The sequence below is a fragment of the Cyprinodon tularosa genome, unplaced genomic scaffold (assembly GCF_016077235.1).
Source record: "Cyprinodon tularosa strain WSP-4 unplaced genomic scaffold, ASM1607723v1 ctg728, whole genome shotgun sequence".
NCBI lineage: Eukaryota > Metazoa > Chordata > Actinopteri > Cyprinodontiformes > Cyprinodontidae > Cyprinodon > Cyprinodon tularosa.
In genome coordinates, this window is record NW_024039483.1 from 124,689 (window position 1) to 148,585 (window position 23,897).

Sequence of the window (23,897 nt, forward strand, 5' to 3'; positions counted from 1 at the left end):
TAGAATAGGCTAAAGAATATGTTAGATTTCCCTGATAGTTTTTTATTTTTATTTTTTTACTTTAAATAAAACGGGAAGTGTGTCTCATAAACAAGTGCTGACTGAAAGCCCATCCTAATGTTGGATCCATGTAACATTATCCCTTCTTACGTGTTTCCCATCTGTTCTTCTGCAGTCTTCTTTTGCTCTTCTTTCCTGATAATGAACAGCTTTAACGATGCGTCAGCTAAAGCGGCGGTCCTGCTGCCTTCCCTCAAAGCTCATCAATGGGAAACCTGAAAAAAAGGCCCAGCACCTCCTGTCAGTCACTCCTTATCCCCTGTACCCCCCCCCCCCCCCCCCCCCCCGCTTACTGTAATGCATGTTATCTCTAATATACATGGAAAAATACCAGAATTTGCATATAATTCTGTCTGATTAAATAATTTTAAAGCTTAAATTTCATGTTATGAACCAAAAATGACCTTGCACTGCAAAAATGATGTAGAAATAAGTAAAAATGTCTTAAATCAACTGTATTTACCCTTAATTTTAGTAGGTAAATGGGATGATTTGCCAAAGGAATGAGTATTTTTACTCTTAAAATAAGATATTAGATGTTATGCATTTGAAATAAGACAATCCAATTGTTTTCTAATGTTAAATGTACAATTGTCTTGATCCATTGGCAAAATGTCTCTTTTACCTCCTCAATTCAAGAACAAATGCACTTAGTTTAAGAAAAAAAAGACTTATTTAGATTTCCATTTTTTACAGTGTGTGCTTGATTAGTCATCTAACCTGAGTAATTTCTTTTTTGACAACTTTCTATTTTTTGCTCCATTAAAAAAAAAAGATCATTGGAACTATATTTTGGTTATCCTCCTCTGGCCATCAGCAGGTCCATGGGGAGTTATTAAAGCAATATGTCAAGGTAGCAAACAGAGTAATTTTATTACACCGTTCAGTGTGGATAAAAGCTGAGTAAAGAAGTATTAAGGACCACAATAGCTGAAGTTGTTCAAACTGAAAGCTAATTTTTTACTACATATTACATATTACAACCCTCAATGGTGGTCCTTTTTGGTTTTTAAAGAATAAAATGTCACATTTTACAAGGGATGCACAATATATTTGCATTATTATCAATAATTTTTAAGCATGTCAATATTGGTCTGATAAGTAAAACAAAGCTAGTATTAACAAACGTGGTGTTTGGTCATGTGATGTCAGCTTCCTGCAAACGACACACAGACGGGCGCAATGTTTTAATGACTTCAATCAGACAATCACACCAAAGGTTTTCCATGTCGGGGGTGAAAAAAAAAAGGGATTCCAGATAAAAAAGATTAAAAAAAGGGCTGACTCATAGAAAACCAACAGGTTTGGATAAGAGTGTGTGAGACTGAGCAGAACGGAGCTGGACTAGTGGAAAAGAGACCTTATATAATAAAAGACTACCCTGTAAAACAGGGAACTGTAAAAAAGATGTTTCAGTGAAGTTTCCCTCTAATTGCTTCGCCTTGTTTGATATCTCTTAAAGCAGGGTTCCTTTTCTCTCTGCTATGGTGTCTTTTCGTGGCAGTGATCCAGACTCAACCAGCTAATGTGTTTAATCTCGTCCAGCCTGGGTGTGTTCAGTCCCTTTCCTCTCAGCACAGCAGATAATGATCTGTTTTTTCCAGCTCTGTGTTTTTTACTCTTGGAGTTTAGTTTGTTTTTGTTACCTTGCATGTTTTCATGGGTTTATTTTCCTCCTCTCCTCTCTGATCGTCAGTCCATGCTGCTGTCGGTTTGCTGATCTTCACAGATGTGTGTCTTTTTTTCCAGGGGAGTTATCAACCCGGTGCCGTCCACTAAGAGCAGCCGCTCGGCGACGCTGCAGTGCGTTCACGTGGCGGAGGGACACGGTAAAGCTGTCCTGTGTGTTGACTGCACCGACGACCTTCTGTTCACTGGATCCAAAGGTTAACGCTTCCGCTTCCCCATCCAGCCTCCACATTTCAAATCCCTCATCAGCAGTCCATGCATTTATTACTGACTGACATGTTGCTAAGTTAGTTAGAACCAAATGAAGGCTGACAGGGATTAAAAAGGAAAACCCTCATTCTGAGGAGACACCATTGAACTTTTATTACCTTCTGACATTCATTTTTAAACAGGGTTTCTGCGGGTCATTAAAAATCATTAAAACCCATTTAATTATTATTTTTTTAAATGCCGTAATTGGCATTAAAATTCATTAAATGTGTTTATTGTGGTATTTGAAATGCTTTATTTAAAAAAAAAGAAATTATAAGAACAATTTCGTCAGACATATTATATGACATATGTTCGGAAAAGAAGCTTGAGTTGGAGAAAAGGCTAAAGAATGGGGGAAAAAAGCAAATTTCAACAAAAATGGCTGGAAAACGAGGAATTCGGAACATGGCTGCAGCCTGTCGACGGGACCTGTTGGTGGCATTAAAATTATTTCTTAAAGCATTAAAAGAGCATTAAAAAGCATTAAGTTAGAGTTATTCATTCCTGTATAAACCCTGTTAAAGCAGTTTTTTTCCTCTGTTGATGTTAAGCTATGGCAGCTTTGACACATGTGGATCCTTTTGCAGACCGGACCTGTAAAGTGTGGAATCTGGTGACGGGTCAGGAGATAATGTCTCTGGGAGGCCACCCTAACAACGTGGTGTCTGTGCGCTACAGCTCCAGCTTAGTCTTCACCGTCTCCACCTCATACATCAAAGTGTGGGACATCAGGGACTCGGCCAAGTGCATCAGGACTCTGACGTAAGTAGAGCAGCTACAATATTAGCTATGTTTATTATTTCAGTCAGGAATAATACATCCAAACTTTTAATATCAGTGCATTTATTCATCTGTGAAGAAAAATTGCCCCCCTTATCTGCACTCCTTAAATCAGATCTGCCTAGAAAGTGGATCAGACAGCTGCAGCTGATCCAGAGCTCTGCTGCCTGCATCCTCACTAGAACTAGGAAAGTAGAGCACATCAGTCCAGTTTTAAAGTCCTTCCAGTGACTCCTTCTATCTCAGCGAATAGACTTTAAATACCTTTTTAGTCTATAAATCACTGAATAGATCAGCTCCAAAATATATTACAGACTAGTTGGCAGTGGTTTAACAACCGGACCTCTGAGCTTCACTGGATCAGATCTGCTCTGCAGAACTAGAACCAAACATAGAGAATCATTTTTAGTTCCCATGTTTTACTAATCTGAAATAAACTCCTCAAAAAAACCTAAAAGCTGCAGAAACTCTCAGTGGCTTTAAAACCAGATTAAAACATATTTGTTTAGAGCAGCCTTAAACTGAGCCATCTAAACATTAGTTTAAGTTAGTGGTCTAAATGTGTTTAATTTGATCATTAACCATTTTAGTTTATATTACTTTTCTTATTATTTTATTAGCTTTGATACTTCTTTCTCTTAATAATCTGTCCTGTTTTTCCACTGTTCTTTGGTTTGCTGTTATGTTTGCACATGTTTAGCAGTTTGTATTAGGTTGTTAATGAAATTTGCTTTATGAATTACCTTGCGCCTTCAAGTTTCTGAATAGCAACACATGATTGAGAATAGGGGTGTAAATAATAATCGTTTTGTATCGATGCATCGATCCAAAAGCCGACGATCCGATGCATCGACACGTCCGCAAGATAATCGATTCATTTTTTTTTTTTTCCTCCGGTCTATTTTTATCCATTTACTCCTGGGCGTAATTCTCCCTCCCGTGCTGCGGTGCCGCTAAACCTATTTTACCCTCCTACCGCGCTTCCTGGTTATACTCTCACAGCAGTGTGTTGCAGCAAGCTTCACACAGACATTTTTAAATTATGCTCAGTATTGAAGCGTGGTCTGGGCTACACGCTGTGGGTCTACATACGGCCGAGGCGATGAGGAAGTGGGGGCGAGTTTAGTCCGACGACGGAGCGACAATGGGGCAAAAAGAGCGGAGATCCAGGTGGAAAAAGGGTCCTAGCGGTCCTAGCGGTCTCGCGCACCTCGCTCTTCTAGCGGGTCAAACTTCACGAGTTGTTTTCCGCAATTTCGGTCATAAAAACAAAACAAGCCGGCCTCCTGACTGGTGCACTGTTTGCGGTCAGCTACAGTCTGGGAGAGGTGCAGCGGAGCGTCTCTTAAGGGGGCGGTGACGTCAACACTCTGGAGCCTTCTTCTTCTTTTTTTTAATGGCGGTTGGCAAACAACTTATAGGTGCATTACCGCCACCTTCCAGAATGGAGTATGGACCAGACAAACTATTATATTCTCCCTAAAATACCCGTTCTTCTTTAAAAATTAAAAATACTACCAAAAACTACATCCCCAGATGACCTTTGAAACAATACCCTTATATCTAGTTTATTTTTATTCCTGTCTAACTCTCTACACAACATCTCTCTTTCCTGAGTATATTTATTACATTCTAAAAAAATATGTTGGACAGTTTCTCTGGAGCCAAGGTATTGCATTGAACTCATTACACTGATTGTGCAGTATTTTTGCAGTATTTTTTGATGCAACTTTTCTTCTGTTATTTGCTGTTGTTTCTAAAGAAAATGCATAATGATATTACAGCTTTCATTGATTTATTTCAAACTTGAAACTTTGTTTACCCTGTAAGGTGTAAAAAAAATAATAATAATAATAATAAAAAATTAACCGATTAATCGATTAATCGAATCGAATCGTGGTGTATTCTTGAGTATCGAAAACAATCGAATCGTTGGGTCAGGAAATCGATACTGAATCGAATCGCCATGATGGATGTGATTTACACCCCTAATTGAGAACCTCACTCTTTTTCAGATGTGTGGTCCATGCTAGTTTTTGACCTCAAATTCCTGTTACCGGTAATTGCAGCCATGCAGGACGTCGGCTTTTGACGAAATGTCTGCATTGGAAAGTCTGGTTAATTCACTCCAAACCAGTAAATAGAAACGTGTATTAGACATTTATTTTTCAACATTTGGCCCCAAATTTGTGTGACAGTTGTATAAAGACGGAACAAGTGCCTAAAATCTATGGATTGAAATGTGTTCTGTTATTGCTCGAAACAAAGATCACATTTGTAAACTGAAATTGAGAAAAAGAGCAACCCAGCAATGATACTTTAGGTTTAGGTTTTGAGATTAACTTTGCTGTTTTAAAAAAAAAAATTTCTTCAGATGTCTTTCACATTTATTTTTCATATTATATATATATAAATAAAACATATTTTACATATTTGTTTTCTGAATTTTCAAAAATAAAATTTTTAATGAATGAATAAATAAATTAATTAATTAAACGGCATTTTGCATATATATTTGTAAAATGTTTAATTTGAAGAAATAAATGATGTAAATAAAAGTACAAATTTGAGATTAACTTATGCAAATCTGTGAAAACTCTTGAAACAGATTTCATATCCTGATTTAATTTTTTTCAAATTTCAATTTACAAAATTTATTTTTTGCTTAGAACAATAATGGGACAAAATCCTCTCCATAAGAAGCTGGATTGAGGTGAGGTTCAAGTTTGCAGCATGTTTAATGAACAGGATTATTCTGCATTTATAGGACTCACTCCTAGAAAACTATAGCAGAATCTATAGATCACCAAAGCTGAGGAAAACACTCCATGACTTTCACAGACCTCATAGACGCTTAAAGGACCAGCTGTTCATTATACAGGATATTTCAGACCATCTAAAGCAAGGGTGGGCAATTCTAGTTCCTGGGGGCCAGTATCCTTCAACTTTTAGATGTGCCTTTGGTTCAACACACCTGAATCAAGTAATTAGTTGATTGAGAGGACTTGTGAGAAACTGACTGCATACTGAGGAGGTAACTCAGCCATTTGCTTTAGGTGTGTTTGATAAAGGAAAGATGTAAAACCTTCAGGATACCGGCCCTCAGGAACTGGAATTGCCCACCCCTGAAAGCAACTAGAGTGCATCAAACATATTGGTCATTAATCGGTTCCCATCTGTGTGTCCAGGTCCTCTGGTCAGGTCAACCTCGGGGACATCTGTGCTTCCAGTACAAGTCGGACAGTCACCATCCCCTCAGGAGAAAACCAGATCAACCAAATAGCTCTCAATCCCAATGGGATAGTGCTGTACGCTGCAGCTGGAAACTCTGTGCGGGTGTGGGATCTGAGAAGGTAAGGTGATCATGGAGGCCTTTAAAAGTTTATTCCTTGATCAACAGGATTGCATGTGAATACAATTAACTACTTTTTAATCCAGTTTTGTAAGAATTGTTCATCTCAGAGTTGGTTACAGGCTTTTTATTGCACAAACAGTAAAGGTTTAATCTCTGCTTTTTAAATAATATTATTTAACTCAGGCCATGTTTAAACTGGGCGTGTGCTCTAACATTTAGAGATGTTCAGAGCTCTGGAAAAGTGTTTTCACCTCACAATCAGCAACCTCAGTGGATTTTATTTATTACATTAACACTAAACAGATCATTGCTCTTAAACCTTCAATAAAATCTACCAGAACTTAATTTTAGGAATCAAATCATTACAGTCTACTTTAGTGCAAGTTGATTAATCCATGTATCACATGTTGGTAGTCTGTTGTAGAAATCCTCTCTGCAGCTAAGTGTTAAAAGAAAAAAAAAAACCTTCCTGCTTTAAGCAGTTTAGAGAGGTATAAGGCTCCATCAGCGTTCACTGCAAAAATGATTTTAAAAAATGAGTGAAAGTGTCTTAAAATGATTGCAATTCCCCTCCATTTTAACAGGTAAACAAGGAAATGAGTATTTAACCTTAAAATTACATCTAAGGAGGAATTTGGTCAAAGGAAATTAATGTTTATGGCCTAGTCCAAGTCCAGACTTAATACAGTTGATAATTGGAAAAGGTTTATATGGAATAGATTTTTTTTCCCCCAACCTTGTTGCCAACAAAGAACATATTTTGTAATTGAAATTTAGGAAAAACAATCCAGAAGTTTAAATATTAACTTTGACGTTTTCTTTTTTATTTGTACAGATTTTATATTTTTAAATTTCTTGTTTTTTTTTCAAACGTCTGTTTCTCAGGTTATTTAAATAGCACTGTTTTCAAATTGGTTGGCTGTGGAGTGATTTCTCCTGGTCTGAACGGATGCTAGCGGGCTTAAGGTGAAGACAATGGGATCTGTAAAATATTAAAAACTGGATCTAAAAAAGAGAAATAGGAGGTTTTCCATCTGGATTGCCTCTTTGTCAACTTTACAAAATCACTTCTTTGCTTGCTCTTAAATAAAAAAGTTCAACCCAAGGATTTTTAAAAAACTGCAAATTATTCTTTGGCAAATTTTAAAGAGTATACCTCCCTTTACTTAACAAAAAAACAGTTAATCTTAAAATCCCAGTAAGATACACTGAGATTTGAGCATGTAAAGTGACTAAATGGGAGAACATTTGACACGCAAGGCTTTATCAAAAAGCTCATATTCTCCTGACTGCACCTTAAATGAGCTGATTTAAGAGAACTTGACAGAAGTTGATCAAGGCTACAGATTGAATTCTGTTACCCTGCTGCTGCAGCTTTGATAGATCACTCACTTTATTTATCCTAAAAAATAACTCTGTTTAAAACGGTCATTTTGCCTTAGTAAAATTACTAAAATATCCTGTTCTGTCGTTTCCCATGGGAGTAAACAGCCATACATTTTCTCACAAGCTGGAACAAGCTGGCTCTGTATGGAGTGAACTTCGTTCCATTATTCTTGCAAGAAAAGAAAAAATCTTGTTTATGGAAATTAGAGTAAAATGTAAGAAAGGAAAGAAACTTAAAAAAAAAATTATTAAAAAAAAATTATGTTTTCAGAGTTACTTTGTTGTTTTTCTCATATTTTAATTTTTCAAATCATTTTTCATATTCCATTTTTCCCCCCAAGTTTTATTTTTCAAATCTTTTTCTACTAACTTCCTAGCTGTTTTATATTCAAACTCTTTTAGGTCAAGTTTAACTGATGCTATTTTCAAATTATTTCATAGATCACATTTACCTCATATTGTTCAATGCAAACTCTCACACATTTACTAACCAAATGTTGTCGCTAACGTCCAGCAGACTAATAGAAATGCCTTCGTTCCACACTCCAGAGGAAAACCTTCCCCTCGAAGTGTAGACAATGGCAATCGAATTTTAAAAACTCATTTTGACAAGACATTTATTAAAGTCAAATTAGAAAAATTAAATATAAAAAATTTGAAATGGATATAATATGAAAACATTAATAAAACTTAACAAATATGTGAAAAGCAAAGTTACTATTGTTTTTTTTGTTTTTTTTCTTTGTTTTTCTTTTGACAAAGGCTAATCTTAGATTGCATTTTATTCCCAAATGTCCATCTACAAAACCTTTTATTGCTTTCAACAATACTGGAACAAAATTCACTCCGTAGATTTCACTTTGCAATGGGAAACATCCTCCTTGTAGCCATGACATCCTCATCATCATCATCTGTTCTGTGATGAGACGTCCTCGCATAGTTTTTGGGAGGAACAGTGAAGTTTTCATATGTTTAATTCTTGGTCAGATTCGCTTCCACTGGAAAACTAACGGGTCACCTGGGTCCTGTAATGTGTCTGACCGTGGATCAGTCTGGAAGCAACCAAGACTTGGTGATCACCGGGTCCAAGGACCATTACATTAAGGTGGGTCTCTTCCCTTTGCCGTTCACATGAAGATTTTTGGTCTTTTTTCTGACAGCAGGTTTATTTTCTTTGTTATCACAAACACGCCTCCTGCTCTTGCAGCTGTTTGATGTGAGTGAAGGCTCTCTGGGGACCATCAGCCCTATGCACAACTTTGAGCCCCCCCACTACGATGGCATCGAGTCCCTGGTGGTCCAGGGGGACAATTTCTTCAGCGGTTCTCGGGACAATGGAATCAAAAAGTGGGATCTGGATCGCAAAGATTTGCTGCAGGTGCAGAAACAAATGCATAGATAAATTTTTCTCGATGTCTTAATCTAATTTTATCGTGTAAGATTAATGTAATTTTTTAAAATATTTTAGTTGTGACGGTTTCCCATCAAGTTAAACCATCCAACCTCTTTTCAAATGTCTCAAGTTACAGTGATTAATAAAATCTGTGTCATTGTCATTCACAGCAAGTCCCCAATGCTCACCGTGACTGGGTTTGCGCCTTGGGCATCGTCCCCTGCTCCCCGGCACTGCTGAGTGGCTGCAGAGGAGGGGTGCTGAAGCTCTGGCACACGGACACACTGGGGCCCCTGGGGGAGCTTAAGGGTCATGAGAGCCCCATTAACAGCATCGCTACGAACAGCAGCCACCTGTTCACAGCATCTGAGTAAGTCCAGCACACACAGCCTGTAATCGGTCTATAGTTCCCATACAGCACCTTTAATATTTAATATTCTGATGCACTGAAATGCTCCCCTTTTTTATCCAGAGGGTTTCATAAAAAAAAACAAAACCATTTGCTTTGGAGTTAAAGGAGCATAGAAAGATTATAATGTATGGTTAAAAGATACCAAAAATCCTTTGATCATCATAAAAAAGGGTTATATCCATCAAGTATTGCCTTGATAGTGTTTAGATGGACCTAACACACACGGTGAGGTTGTTAAGGTGTTCAGCTCATTCAAAATAAAGGCAGACATGTGACAGACCCGATACTTTTGGTAATTATTTCACAAAATTTGAAACCATTAGGAAAAAGTTTACGGAGTGAGAGGTTTTAAGGTCGGTTTATACTCAGAAACCAGGTCGTCAGCGTGTGTGTCGCTGTGAACGCAGATATGCCCCGCCCCCTCCACAGACACTCTGCTGCACCTCTCCAAAATTGTAGTTGACGGCAGGAGGCCTCTGATTGGTCAAATCTACATCTGCTCTACACTATGCGTATTTCCTGTTTGGTACCTTACCGGCTTGTTTTGTCTGTATGGCCGCAATTGCAGAAAACGACTCATGAAGTTGGATCAGCTAGAAGAGAGAGGTGCGCGAGAACGCTGGGACCCTTTTTCCACCTAATTCCCCGCTCTTTTTCGCCTTCACATCCCTCCATTGTCACACAAACTTTCCCCCACCTCTTCACCACCTCGGCCGTATCTAGACCCACAGCTAGTTCCTGATTGTCCCTCTGGCGTTATGGTGTGGAATAACATATTGCAGAACACGCTTTAATATTGGGCATAAGTCAACAATATCTGCAACAACCTCACTGCGACACACTGCTGCGGGAGGATAACCAGCCCTTTACCTCATATCATACACTGCATGAAAAGTGAGATTTTCGTCCCCGTAAACCCCCGTAAACTCCCGCAGATCTGCCTGATTTTCGTCAGTTTCCGACAATTTGCAACCCGTGCTTGTCCGCGTTTGTCGTGCCACAAATTGTCGAAAACGTACCGTGACGTATGTGGAGAGCGATCAGCTGTACTAATGGCCCTAATTAGCATATGAATGCAGCAAACCCGCGCGGCTGGCCAGGTCTGGCTTGAATAACCTACTCAGTATTGGCTGAAACCACTATTCTCAAACAAATGAAATCGCTCGTGATTGGCAGCAAAACCACACGTGGCCACGCCAGGCTTTAATTTTCTTACTGAGTATTGGATGGAACCACTTCTTTTTAAACAAGTAAAGTCGCTCGTGATTGGTTGGCATATATATATATTTACATATATATATTTATTCATATATATATATATATATATATATATATTTATTCATTCATATATTTATTCATTCATATTTATTCATTCATATGGTGTGTATTTATGTTATCCTACACTACTACACAATTATTAGGCTACCATCAAGGACATGAATGAATTTATACAGGAAATGAACATTTGCAGGAAGCTGTTTATGCAAAGAAAGAGCTTTATTGAAACACACACAACTATATACAACGCGTATCCAAACACATGCGTTTCTAAAAATTAAAAGTCCGTGAATGGTCCGTTTGCTTCCTCGGGGTTGGAGGTAACTGGCAGCATTCCCTCCGAGGCAGGTCCGATGTGCAGACGCCTACTGTGCGCGGCCCTGTTCTTCGGCATCGCTTCTAACCGGGACTGCAGCTTAACACAGAGTTCAGTGAGATCCGGCCTACGAAATGGCGGCGACCGTACAATCCATCCAGAGACACCGCCGAGGAAGGCGGACTTCCAGAGTTCCACTTCCTCATCTGTTAGCACACTCTGCCTCGCTTTCAGCAGCTGAAAAAAAAAACAATGAATCAGCGCACTGCGTATGGACACAACACATCTATTAATGCACCTGAAAAATAGTCACCAAATAAAGTCTTACCCTCTTTCTTCTGGCCCGACTCCGAGCAGATAGCCTCCGCACGCAGCGTGTTGGCTGGCAGCCTATATCTGAAGCTCCTGCGTACCGTCTGAAAATACGTCTTACAGGCAGCTGGAAAACAATTAAATGAGAGTGGTATAAATAAAAAATCAAACGCAAGTCACAGTAACAAGGAAGGAGAAAACATTAAAACAAGTCACTTACACACAATGTCGTCTTTATCAACATCGTGCAAATCTGGACTTGCTGATTATGGCTCCGAGCAAATAGGAGGTCACCGCCTCATTGTGAGGCGACAGTAGTCTGTGAAAACAAAATGTAAAAGCTATGATCGGTGTCTATCCGTATCCATTGCCTTTTACCGCAGAATGAAAGCATATTCTTTAAATCTTACCCTTGCTCCGGTTCATAGCGCCTGCAATTAGTCTCCGAGTTGTTAAGACGGCATACTGCTTCCTGTAATCACAAAAAATACACTTTAATAAAGCTTGTTCTTGCAAGGCTAGGCTAGATAGGCTAATAGCTAGGCTGCTATTAGCCGGTAGCTTAGGCTAGGCTGCTTTTAGCTTAGCAGGCAGTAATCGAACATATATTTACCGCTAGCATCTCTTCTTTGACTTCGTCTTGTTCGATGCAGAGTCGCCATCGCGTCCAAGAGGAGTTTTACCCCGAAATCCAGACGCTCCAGACCGCCTGCACAAAGCAAAGCAGCATCCTCCACTATGGATCCAGACCCCGCCGCTCTAAGTTTCTTGGAGATCGTACAGAGCATGCGCGAGATGAACCAGAGTTTCCGCGGATCAATAAAAATAATTAAAAAATCATTCTTTTTTTTTTTTTTTTTAAATCAAGGCCTTAATTGGCACTAAAATTATTTAAATATGTTTATCGAAGTATTTATAATTCTTTAATAAAAAATGCTTATAAAAACAATTTCGTCAGATATATTATATCGCTCCAGGCGGAGAAAAAGCTAGAGGATATATATATACGTATATACACTATATTGCCAAAAGTATTTGCTCACCCATCCAAATTATTGGAATCAGGTGTTCCAATCACTTCCATGGCCACAGGTGTATAAATTCAAGCACCTAGGCATGCAGACTGTTTTTACAAACATTTGTGAAAGAATGGGTCGCTCTCAGGAGCTCAGTGAATTCCAGCGTGGAACTGTGATAGGATGCCACCTGTGCAACAAATCCAGTCGTGAAATTTCCTCGCTCCTAAATATTCCACAGTCAACTGTCAGCTGTATTATAAGAAAATGGAAGTGTTTGGGAACGACAGCAACTCAGCCACGAAGTGGTAGGCCACGTAAACTGACGGAGCGGGGTCAGCGGATGCTGACGCGCATAGTGCGAAGAGGTCGCCAACTTTCTGCAGAGTCAATCACTACAGACCTCCAAACTTCATGTGGCCTTCAGATTAGCTCAAGAACAGTGCGCAGAGAGCTTCATGGAATGGGTTTCCATGGTCGAGCAGCTGCATCCAAGCCATACATCACCAAGTGCAATGCAAAGCGTCGGATGCGGTGGTGTAAAGCACGCCGCCACTGGACTCTAGAGCAGTGGAGACGCGTTCTCTGGAGTGACGAATCGCGCTTCTCCATCTGGCAATCTGATGGACGGGTCTGGGTTTGGCGGTTGCCAGGAGAACGGTACTTGTCTGACTGCATTGTGCCAAGTGTAAAGTTTGGTGGAGGGGGGATTATGGTGTGGGGTTGTTTTTCAGGAGCTGGGCTTGGCCCCTTAGTTCCAGTGAAAGGAACTCTGAATGCTTCAGCATACCAAGACATTTTGGACAATTCCATGCTCCCAACTTTGTGGGAACAGTTTGGAGCTGGCCCCTTCCTCTTCCAACATGACTGTGCACCAGTGCACAAAGCAAGGTCCATAAAGACATGGATGACAGAGTCTGGTGTGGATGAACTTGACTGGCCTGCACAGAGTCCTGACCTCAACCCGATAGAACACCTTTGGGATGAATTAGAGCGGAGACTGAGAGCCAGGCCTTCTCGTCCAACATCAGTGTGCGACCTCACAAATGCGCTTCTGGAAGAATGGTCAAAAATTCCCATAAACACACTCCTAAACCTTGTGGACAGCCTTCCCAGAAGAGTTGAAGCTGTTCTAGCTGCAAAGGGTGGACCGACGTCATATTGAACCCTATGGATTAGGAACGGGATGTCACTTAAGCTCATATGTGAGTCAAGGCAGGTGAGCAAATACTTTTGGCAATATAGTGTATGTGTGTGTGTTTACATACATACAGGAGTCATGGAACTCTGCTTGCAGCTCCTTCATATTTCATGTACACTAATAACTTGTGTACATGATTCTTGTTGATGGTATTAAAATCATTTCTAATAGCATTTAAATAGCATTAAATTAGAGTCACTCATTCCTGTATGAACCCTGTGAACGCTTAATTTAATATGACATATTAAAAAAATCCCACCATCATCCAGCATATGTTCAGTTTATTTGATTTATTTGCCCATACAGCAGCAGGATGTACATTCAATCAAACATCTCCTGGCATGTCTAGGAGATATTAAAGCTTGGTTGGCCTTGAACTTTTTAAACTTTAATGAAAACAAAACAGACGTGATGGTGTTTGGACCCAGTGGCTCTTGTGAGTCCTCCTCTGTTGACCTGGGACCTTTGCAGGTATATTTTAAACCTGTTATTACTGATCTTGGTTTTAAGGTGGACAGTGATTTTAAATTGGACAGCCAAATTAGAGCCGTAGTTAAGTCCAGCTTTTATCATTTAAGGCGATTGGCGTCAGTGAAATCTTTTCTTTCCAGGCAGCATTTTGAAACACTGATCCACGCTTTTGTTTCAACTCGATTGGACTACTGTAATGCACTTTATCTGGGTGTCAGTCAGTCGCTGCTCTCACGTCTGCAGCTAGTACAAAATGCTGCTGCACGACTTTTGACAGGTACTCGAAAGAGAGAGCATGTGACCCCTGTCCTGGCCTCACTTCACTGGCTGCCTGTATATTTTAGGATTCATTTTAAAATTCTTATGTTTGTTTTTAAATCATTGCATAATCTTGCCCCAGCTTACCTCTCTGAGCTTCTTCATCCCTACGTACCCCATCGGTCTCTCAGGTCAGCAAATCAGCTGCTCTTGGAGGAACCGAGAACAAAAAGGAAGCTCAGAGGGGACAGGGCTTTCTCTGTTATGGGCCCCAAATTATGGAATAACTTACCTTTGCAGGTCAGAGAGGCCCCTTCTTTGCCCATTTTTAAAGCTCGTCTTAAAACCCATCTATTTTACTTGGCTTTCAACACCAGTGGGATCTAGTTTTAAATTGTATGTTTTTTGCTTTTAAACTGTTTTTAAATTATTTTTATTATGTTGTGTTCTTAAACTGTACAGCACTTTGTATCAACTGTGGTTGTTTTAAAGTGCTTTATAAATAAAGCTGGTATGGTATGGTATGGTATGGTAGTTTCTGCCCAAATATATATATATATATTTTTTTGTAGATTTTTGTAACGGGGATAAGGATAATTCAAAACTGCTTTTTTTAATGAACTTGTTCACTACTTCCAAACTCAGCATCTCTTTTCATTCCTGTAATAAGAAGTTTCTTTTGAATGGATTTCATTAAAGTTTAAGTCCCTCGGTATAAAATCAATATTTTGATGGAGATGAGAAATCTGCTTCCTCGTTGGTGAATAACCAATAGTTTGGATCCAATCATTTAAATAAACGGTGTTAGTTTTTTTTTTTTTATATATATATATATATAAGAATTGTGCTATAATTTCTAGTCACCGATCTGTTGCTGCTATATTTTAATTTGACGAACCGGAATTTGTCGATGTTCTTTTTCCTGTTTGGTGCAATTGCAATTGCGAATCTTGACCTGGCCGGACCTTATGACCACAGTGTACCAATCTTCTGATGGCTACTTCCAACAGGATAATGCGCCATGATATAAAGTGAATCATCTCAGACTAATTTCTTGAAACTTTTCCACTTAAGTAATTGTGAATTGAGCATATTGACAGACAACATTTTATTTTTTATCTTAAATGCAATTTTTTTTTAAAATAATTACTGCTCTAAATGTATTGCTCTGTCGGCTAAAGATCTGTTTTGGTCTCTATACTTTAATTAAATAAATCAATTCAAGCTAAAATGTGAGAGGCTATACTAAGCCTGATCTCTTTGTATCAGAGATTTTCTTCCTCAGAAAGATGTCACTTGGGGTAAAACCCCCCCTGCAACCCTGGTTTGCATTTGTATAGCTCACAGCTAGTTCATTTACATGTTAAAGCCTCCCCTAGAATTCCATGGGGGGGAGGCATGGGGGGAACACTGCCTAAGAAATTCCACGTCAATTTCTGACAATTTACGGGAGTTTACAACGAAGCCTGCAAATTGCCGTAAACTGCCGCTAACCTGAAGTTCCACGACAATCTACAGTGCCGTATATTGACGAAAATCCCACTTTTCATGCAGTGATAGCTCTGTTGTTAGCCATGTGTTTTATTTAATATTTTTCATTCATATTTAACTGACCCCTATGTAATGTTTATAGATGTTAATGTTTTGTTCACATTATTAAAGACAAGTAGAGCAACCTCGATAGAATGTTCTACTGCATTCATCTCATTCTGATTTTAACTGTTTTTTAAATAAAGAGTCAAAAATGCAGAAAAAAAGGATCAAAAGCCTAAAATCATGACAAATACATAGAGTAGATCCCTCCAAACAATTCTGCTCAACTGGTTAATAGAAATATTGGAGCTTACATTTTAAAACAAGAGTCTTGGCCTGGCCTGGCCTCTCATTTAGGGTACATCTCCAATAGAAGGTTGCTGATGTAGCACTTCCTGACTAGATAAAGCAACGTGTTTATTTAACTTGTGATCTTATTTTGAAAGCAGTCTGAAGATGAATTATAAAGGGGAAAGTGACTCATTTATTTTAGTTTTCAAGGTCCAACATGAGTTGAAGGTGCAAAATTTCATTTCTTTGCCAAAGTGCTGACACAGACCAGGCCACAGAATGAAGAGGAAGTGAACCATGACCTTTCACTTAAAAGAAATCGTGAATTTTGGAGCACAGCAGGAAGTAGGACCGCACAATATGAGTACTTTATTACTTAAATCAACTAAGGGTCACAGGTGCATGCTTTACTTTGAATAAAAGACTATGAATAACAATGAAAAAACCTTCCTGTTCTCGTGAGACTAAAGGGACAGGATAACATTGAGGATATTTTCCTGGAAATGTTCTGTGAACCTAAGCTATGATTTTTATTTTTTTTAATAAGTTTTCTCTAATTCTGTTGGGCCTGTTTTTACTTGAATTTCTTTGCTAACCTGTGTTCTGGTTTTCTAGCGACCGCACAGTGAAGATCTGGCGAGCCCGCGGCGGCCTGGACAGCACCGTGGAGGCCGTGGACAATGCAGATGAGGTGGCCAGTAACTAGGAGCTCTAAGGTTTTGACGGTGATGCTCCTGCTCTGCACTTTGACCTCAGACTTCTTAATCAGACGCTCACCGTCCAGACTTCCCAATCTGTGACTGAACCCAAACATGCCGAGTAATCCCATCTCACCAGAACCTATTGAAGCACCTTTTAGTTCTTCTTCTGGTATTTTTTTTTTATTTCATGGTTCGGTGCAGCTTGGTTTATGTTTCCAGCTGTATGAACTGGAACTCTACGGATGCGTCCTGATCCTGTTGGTGAGCAGTCATTCGAAATGCTGAGCTCATTCTCTACCACGAGGAGCAGCTGATCCCACCCGTACCCAGAGGATTCTCTATCGCAGAGAAAAATGAAGCTTGAAGAGCCATGTTGAATTATACCATGGAATGGAAAAGTGCCATAGATTCTGAACAGTCACTCCGTCTGCAGTACAGGAAGGCATATTTCTGCCTGTGCTGTGGAAGATTAACCACAAGAATCCCTCGTATTTATTAAACCCACTTCAATAGGCTGCACAACTCTGCATATTCGGTTGGTAAGCAGAGAAAAGCATGAATCTTGTTGTGTTCCCAGATTTAGGAAGAACTGTTTCTAAAATCTGTGGGAAGAAAAGATATCAAAGTATGGAGTGGAATTTGTTCCATTATTATTCCAAGCAAAGAACAAGTTTCGTAAATCAAAACTTAAAAAAAAAAAATACTCTTAAAAAAATTAATCTTTGAAGAACTTCTTTCTCAAAAGAAAGAGTTCAGAGTAGCTTTTCAATTTTTTTCAACTTGCATTTTACAATTCACTATCTTTTGACTTTAAGCCCAACTCAAACGTTTTTTCTATGCGCAAATTGACCAATAAAAATGTTGATGCTGACCTCCATGCAGACAAATGGAGATGCGTCTTTGCAGCTCACTCCAACAGAAAGCCCGCCCCCAGAGGGGAAGATAATTTGCTGTTTCTCAATTCACAAGAACGCGAGTGCAGACTCGTGTTCTTACCACGTATGTTCTTGACGTCACAAGAAGCGTACTTGTGACATCACCACATGCTCGACTCGTCTGGAGCTGCATTTCACCTCCTGTTATTAATAGTCTGTACATAATAATAAATTCTTACCTTTTTCAATTAGTGGGGGAATAATAATAAAGACACAGTCGGATAAACACAAATCAAATGAATGTTTTGCCAAATAAAAAAAAATTACTCATTAAATCACTAAATGAGTGATATAGTTTAAGCTTAAAGTATAATATTCTCGCATCAAATGAACGTACTTTTAAGAACGGCAACAGAAAATAGATCTTATAACTTAATACTCTGAGCTCAGTAAGTGCTCCTTTGGAAGCTGCTGCTGCCGCAGTGCATGCTGGGGCAGCTGTCAATCTCAAGAATGGACAAGTCTGCTCTGAGCATGCTGGGTAAAAAGGGAGGGGCAGGAACAACATGTGGGGACTTTTTCTGTTCTCCCACTTGTGTTCTTCTGAATTGGAACAGTACTATGGCTGAGGCTGATGATGTTTCACGAGTACACATGAGAACGCACAAGTGCACATATTGTGAAACGGCCAATGTGATCTGGAAAACAGTTTGAAAAGAATACAGTTTGTACAATTCAATCTAAAAAAGATAAATTTGAAATAGAAAAAATTTAATATCTTTAAAAAAAATTGATGAAAAGGCATGTATTACAATAATGTAATATATAAATAAAACGGAAATAAAAAGCCTTGAGAAAAAAATGTAATTTGTACAAACAAAGTTGCTTTTTCAGATTTTCATTTCAGGATTGCATTTAATTTTTATTTCTATTTATAAATACTTTTCTTTGCCTGAAACGATAATGGAGTCAAGTTGTCCATAAAGCAGAGAGGAACTGGAAAGATGCTGCATCTTTTCCTCTTATTTCTGCTGTTTTGTTGCAGCTTTAGTCCAGGAAGCAAACCTGTGCAACCTTTATTCTTGCCAGTAGTTGTGAAGATGTTTCCCCTTCAAACCACATCAACCTTCAAAGGGCTTCAGTTCAGTAATTCATCATGTCTCTTTTATCATTTGTTGATTGGCAGGATTTTATGCATTTTTCTTTTTGCTCATTTTTATTATGTTTTCAAACATTTTAATCTGCCAAAATTTCTAGCCAGTTACAAATTCTCTAAAAAAAAAAGATGGTAGAGAACATGATTTAAAGTTTTTTGTGTTTGTTTTTTTTTTTTTCTAGCCTTCCTGCTGTGATTTGTCACTTTAGGACACTAAATTCTTTAAGTTCCCTCATTATACTGGCTTTAGCATCTTTTGTATAGCAAAAGCACAGTCAGCATGGCTAGCATTCCTAAAAACAGACTACATTAATATATCTATGAAACATAATTTACCTTAGCTGGTATTTCCTAGAAGCCTCCAACATGTTCCATCACAGATGTTCTACAACAGAAGATAAAAGAGGAACTTGTCTGAGAAGTATACATTTTTTCTGTTACCTGCTGAAACTTTCCTAGAGCCTGAACAAACGGCAAATAGCTAAAACAGCTAAATAGCTTATCCGGTTTCATTTATAAAAGTTTTCTACGTCTGTTTACCGGTTAATTTAAACCAACACTAAAGTGCAGATTAGAGTTCTGCGTTATATGTAGCTTACGTCTGGTCGCGAACCAGTTTTGCTGGTATGCTTCTGCACCGTCGGTCTGGAGTTTCTAGGGATGCACAACAGTTTCCCGCCAAAGCGCAAGGGGGGCCTATTCGAGAAGTCGCGAGAACTTTGGCAGATAGTCACGGGAACTTCGGCGGCGCAAGCGGGACTGTTTTTCTTCCAAAAACAACAATGGCGCGTCTGCAAGATATCACGGTCACGGAGATAGATCTAGAGTTGCTAGACATCAAAGAGGAAAAGGTTCTGTTAATGGAGTTGGTAAAAAGGCCGATTAACCTTTCGTTATAGTCGTTCAGTGTAGTAGTTCCTCGGTTTTTAAAAATGGCACGCCCCGGCACAGAATCGAGAAGGACGACCACACAGACAGCTGGAAAGGCATACTAAGGACCAATCACAGCTGCTTTTTGTCTGCACACTTGAGGTCCGTCCAGGTTTGCGACCGTCCAATGTGTAGTCAGGATTTTTTTGAGGTGCGTGACAACGGTTGCAGAACCTGTGCGGGGGGGCCATGGTCGCGCACAGAGACAGATTTGACGGCTGCAGAGGCTATGCATCAGAAGCATAAATTGGCTTTACAAGCTGCATTGCTGTCTCTGTGTGATGATGCCGCGCCCCAATCATAGAGAACTTTGGTCAACTGCTCCTCTGTCTTGGCTGAAGGAGCTGATTCATTTCTCTGTGCATATCTAAACAAGCTGGTCCCATTTTAACTTCTTTATGGTCTGTTTGATGTCCTCCGACATGAGGAACTGTTCCTTTAGCACTTGAACACTTGTAAAATAAATAACAATTAAGCTTTGAAACTAACGCAATCCTTAAATGTGAGCAGGTTTAACCTCGGAGGGAACCGCACCACCTCTCGTGTGACAATCTTTCTCCACTATGATCCCACGGCACTAAATTTCCACCCCTTTTGCTGCTAACGTCTATGCTAACTTTCTTCTCGAGGTTTTGTTGTTGTTATGGACTCCAGGCGAGCTCTACCTAGTATCATAGCTCCACTTCTTGTATGTATGTATTTGTCATTTATTTTTTTTAAGAGCGTCGGTGTCGTCCAGCTCACTGCATCATCAAATGTTTTTCCCCCACTTCTGATACTTGTGGTTTCTCTGTAATCGATCTTGCTTATGAATGTTTGATGAAAGTAGCTGTACACACCGTGGAATTTCATGTCTGTTTATGATGCTGCATAAATTCAAATGTGACTGAATGTTAGCTTTGGTGGCCATGGATCTGGATCCGGTCTCACAGTTGACCCAGGAGGACCAACTGGCAGCATTAAGGCTCCGAAGAGTTTGCCTCTTTTTTCTGTTTTTTTATTTTAATTTTATTACGCTTTCTTTAGTAGCCATTAGCGAAATGGCGAACTGTAGCGATTCTAATGTCAGATGCCTGATGAGAATAAATGCCATCTGTCAAAAACTGCTGTCGTTGAGTCAGTCTTCTTTATTTACACACAAAAATAAAATATTTTACATAAATATCGAGGTTTCCATCATGGAAAACCACCAGTGAGCATTAAGCCCCTGTCACACCTTGACGATTTAGACCAGCGTATGCCTGATGTAAGAAAAATATGGCAAAATATGCAAAATATTGCATAAGTTATGGGTCAGTTTTGTCTAAGTTATGAGCACGCACGTCGACATACAGCAAGTACGTCGAGAGCGTACACTGGCATTCTTGACGTATGCCAGCTCATACCTGGGCGGCTGTGACATAAGTTACAGATAAGTTATCTGATCAGTGAATGGCAAAAACGCTGGCATACATTGGATAATTTATGGGTACATTATGTATAAGTTATTAGCACGCTGAAGTGCGCTGAAGCCTGCTAAAACACCGTGGCACATGTCGACATACGGTAAGTAAATTAAGAAAAAATTCTTAAGAAATTTAAGAAAAATGTAAGGGCAAGAAAATTTCTCGACGTATGTCAGCGTATGCTCATACATGGGCTATAAGTTACGGGTAACTTATCTAATCATTGACAGTGTTAAGTGTAAGTTACTCATAAGTTGTGGCATTTGCGCGTCTTGTTTAACTTATGTGTAACTTATCAAGGTCTTATCTTCAACGCATATCAACATACATACTGGCAGCGTTTTGGTATAATAGAGGGTTCACAGGAGGAAACTCAGTTCTCCTCCAGACTTCATCCCCATCATAGGGTGAGCGTGATGGATCCTCCCTGCGTTCACGGCCACGACCAACAATCTTCCTAGCAGACATGACGCTGAATCTGCTGCGACTGCAAACCTTCTTTCTTTTGTGGACTTGAGGGGGAAGCAGAGGCTCTTGCAAGAGAATGTTCAAATTTATTTCAAGTCCTCAGACAGAAAGATTTAGCTCTGACTGGGCAAAGCTCAGTACATACATGTATACAGTAATTACCAATACACAAATTCTCCCTTGGAACTATCCCACCCCTACACAAAGAACTTTCTCACACTTGAATATTTGGTTATTCCCAAGAAAAAAACACAAATTTATTAAGGATATAAATTTTAGCCAAATAAACACTCAGAACAGGTCTCCTGTTGACTGCATGAATGAATAATCTATGTATACTCCCGAAATTGAAAAAAAAATACATACACCCAAAACATCTTTTGGTGAATGGATCTTCCATCTGCTCTCTATCAAACTCCAGACGGTTCTGGACAGGTAATGTCTTAGCAGGATCGGGGTGCCTTTGGTCTTAGTGTGTTACTGGTGGCAGCCTTTGGTTCCAGCTATCTGCATCTCTATCATCTGTTCCCTCCATGTAGCTCTGGGGTTTCTGCTCATTGTTCTCATGATAATTTTGAACCCACAGGGAACGATCTTCTGTCAGGCCCAAGATGGAGGGAGATCATCAATGGCCTTCTATGTCTCCCATTTTCTTCCAGTTGCTCCACGGCTGATTTTGTCACACCAATCTTCTTCCTGTTGTAGATGATCTCTTCCCAGCCTGTTGCCGGTCTACGGTTTTCTTCCTGGTTTCCTCCAACAGCCCTTTGATCTTGGCCTTGGTTGTGTTTGGAGTCTGTTTGAGGTTGAGACAGGTGTCCGTTATAACCAGTTTAAGCAGAACCATTAATACAGGTAACCAGCTGAGGAGAGATGAGCTTATTATATAAGTTACCGGATTATTTGAAAGTGAAAACACTTATTTTCCAGCGTAATATACAAATAAATTATTTTAAAATCCGGTATAATTGAAGTTTCTGTTTTTGTTTTTCCTATGATGAACATTATACAGATCTCTTTTCTAAGTAGGAGAACTTGCACAATTAGTGATTGAATACATACTATTTTGCTCCTCTGTATATAAATAAAATAGAGGGGAATGACTGTTGGCTTTAATACATTTCAGTTTAAAGTTCTTTTTGTGTCAATCTTGATATTATTTTCCAGGAGAACCTGAATTTTGGACTTTTTAGACTGGCTTTAAGCCATAACGTCCATTAAGAGAAACAAACTTGGAAAACACAGCCCTTAAGAAAGGACCATATCATTTTTTCCCCGCCTAATGCCTATTGTGATGTTTAATGAAAAAAACAAAACTATACATTTAAAGCACGTCTGCCATATATCTTTATTTTTAAAGCAATCATTCTGCTAAAATCATTGGATGGATTTCATCTGGAGTTTTTTCACCATCACCTGTACTGATGGAACCGCATTAACTCTTATTTTCTGTCTAGATGTAAACACTGTAAAAGCATTGATTTGAAAGACTTATTTTAATCTGCAGAACTTATTTTTTGAGGTCTATGTGCATCTGATCTCTAGTCACATACCTTATCTCCTTAGCTCATCAGGGGGATTTTCTTTACTAGCTCTAAATATTTGATGCTATGTTTTAATCAGAAATCTTCTTTATATTCAGACCATCTTTCCCAAAACAAATCCAAAAGTTGCTGATCATACTTCAAATGAAAATTAAACAAGTTGACACAAGGTGGCAGTAGCATCACCTTTAAAACTAACTGGGGGAGAATGACTATTAAAACACTCTAAACAGCTTAATTCAAACAAAGCATGATATTTTTGTTCTCATCAGAAGAAAAAATAAAAACTATCATCACCTCTCACTGTATATCCTTGAGCTTCATTAGTACAAGTTTGTGCAATTAAAATGCGCATTTGTAAAAATGAAAGATGTGTGCTACTGTTGTTTTAGAGATATTAACAGTTATTTTTTTCGGTCATACTGAGGTCAACTATCCCCCCCTTTAAGCTGTGAATTGAATAAAAAGGTTCTACCTTTTCAGTGCTAGTTAATTTGTGCAGGTAAAATTAGAATTTGCGTTGATTTGGTTTTTGAGATTGAATCGTTTTTTTAATATTGCCCCATGACATTCTGGCGGACGACTAGGGTACTCCTGTGAGTATTATGGGGCCCTCAGGAGCTTGGGGCCCTGGGCAGCCAGCTCGTTTTTTTGCCAAATGGTAACTATACCTCTGGCTCTCATCATTGCGATTGCAAACTGAATCCTAAATTGGGTTCACAGAGACGATCACCGGGGTTCCTCTTTCCTCCATTAAAGACATTTCATCCCAGCG

At 39.1% G+C, this 23,897-nt stretch overlaps 1 protein-coding gene across 5 annotated transcripts in view; it reads left to right on the forward strand.

Annotated features, from left to right (window-relative positions):
• Nucleotides 1-20,772, forward strand: part of LOC119772738 (kinesin-like protein KIF21A) — a 109,334-nt gene extending 88,562 nt beyond the window's left edge. For all 5 annotated transcript variants that reach the window (XM_038269328.1, XM_038269329.1, XM_038269331.1 and 2 more), the window contains 7 exons: nucleotides 1,810-1,946; nucleotides 2,589-2,763; nucleotides 5,970-6,134; nucleotides 8,510-8,627; nucleotides 8,730-8,900; nucleotides 9,086-9,285; nucleotides 16,619-20,772. In XM_038269328.1, coding sequence (XP_038125256.1) covers nucleotides 1,810-1,946; nucleotides 2,589-2,763; nucleotides 5,970-6,134; nucleotides 8,510-8,627; nucleotides 8,730-8,900; nucleotides 9,086-9,285; nucleotides 16,619-16,709 — 1,057 coding nt within the window. In that variant the 3' untranslated portion in view covers nucleotides 16,710-20,772. The remainder of the gene's footprint in view (nucleotides 1-1,809; nucleotides 1,947-2,588; nucleotides 2,764-5,969; nucleotides 6,135-8,509; nucleotides 8,628-8,729; nucleotides 8,901-9,085; nucleotides 9,286-16,618) is intronic.
• The last annotated feature ends 3,125 nt before the right edge of the window (nucleotides 20,773-23,897 follow it).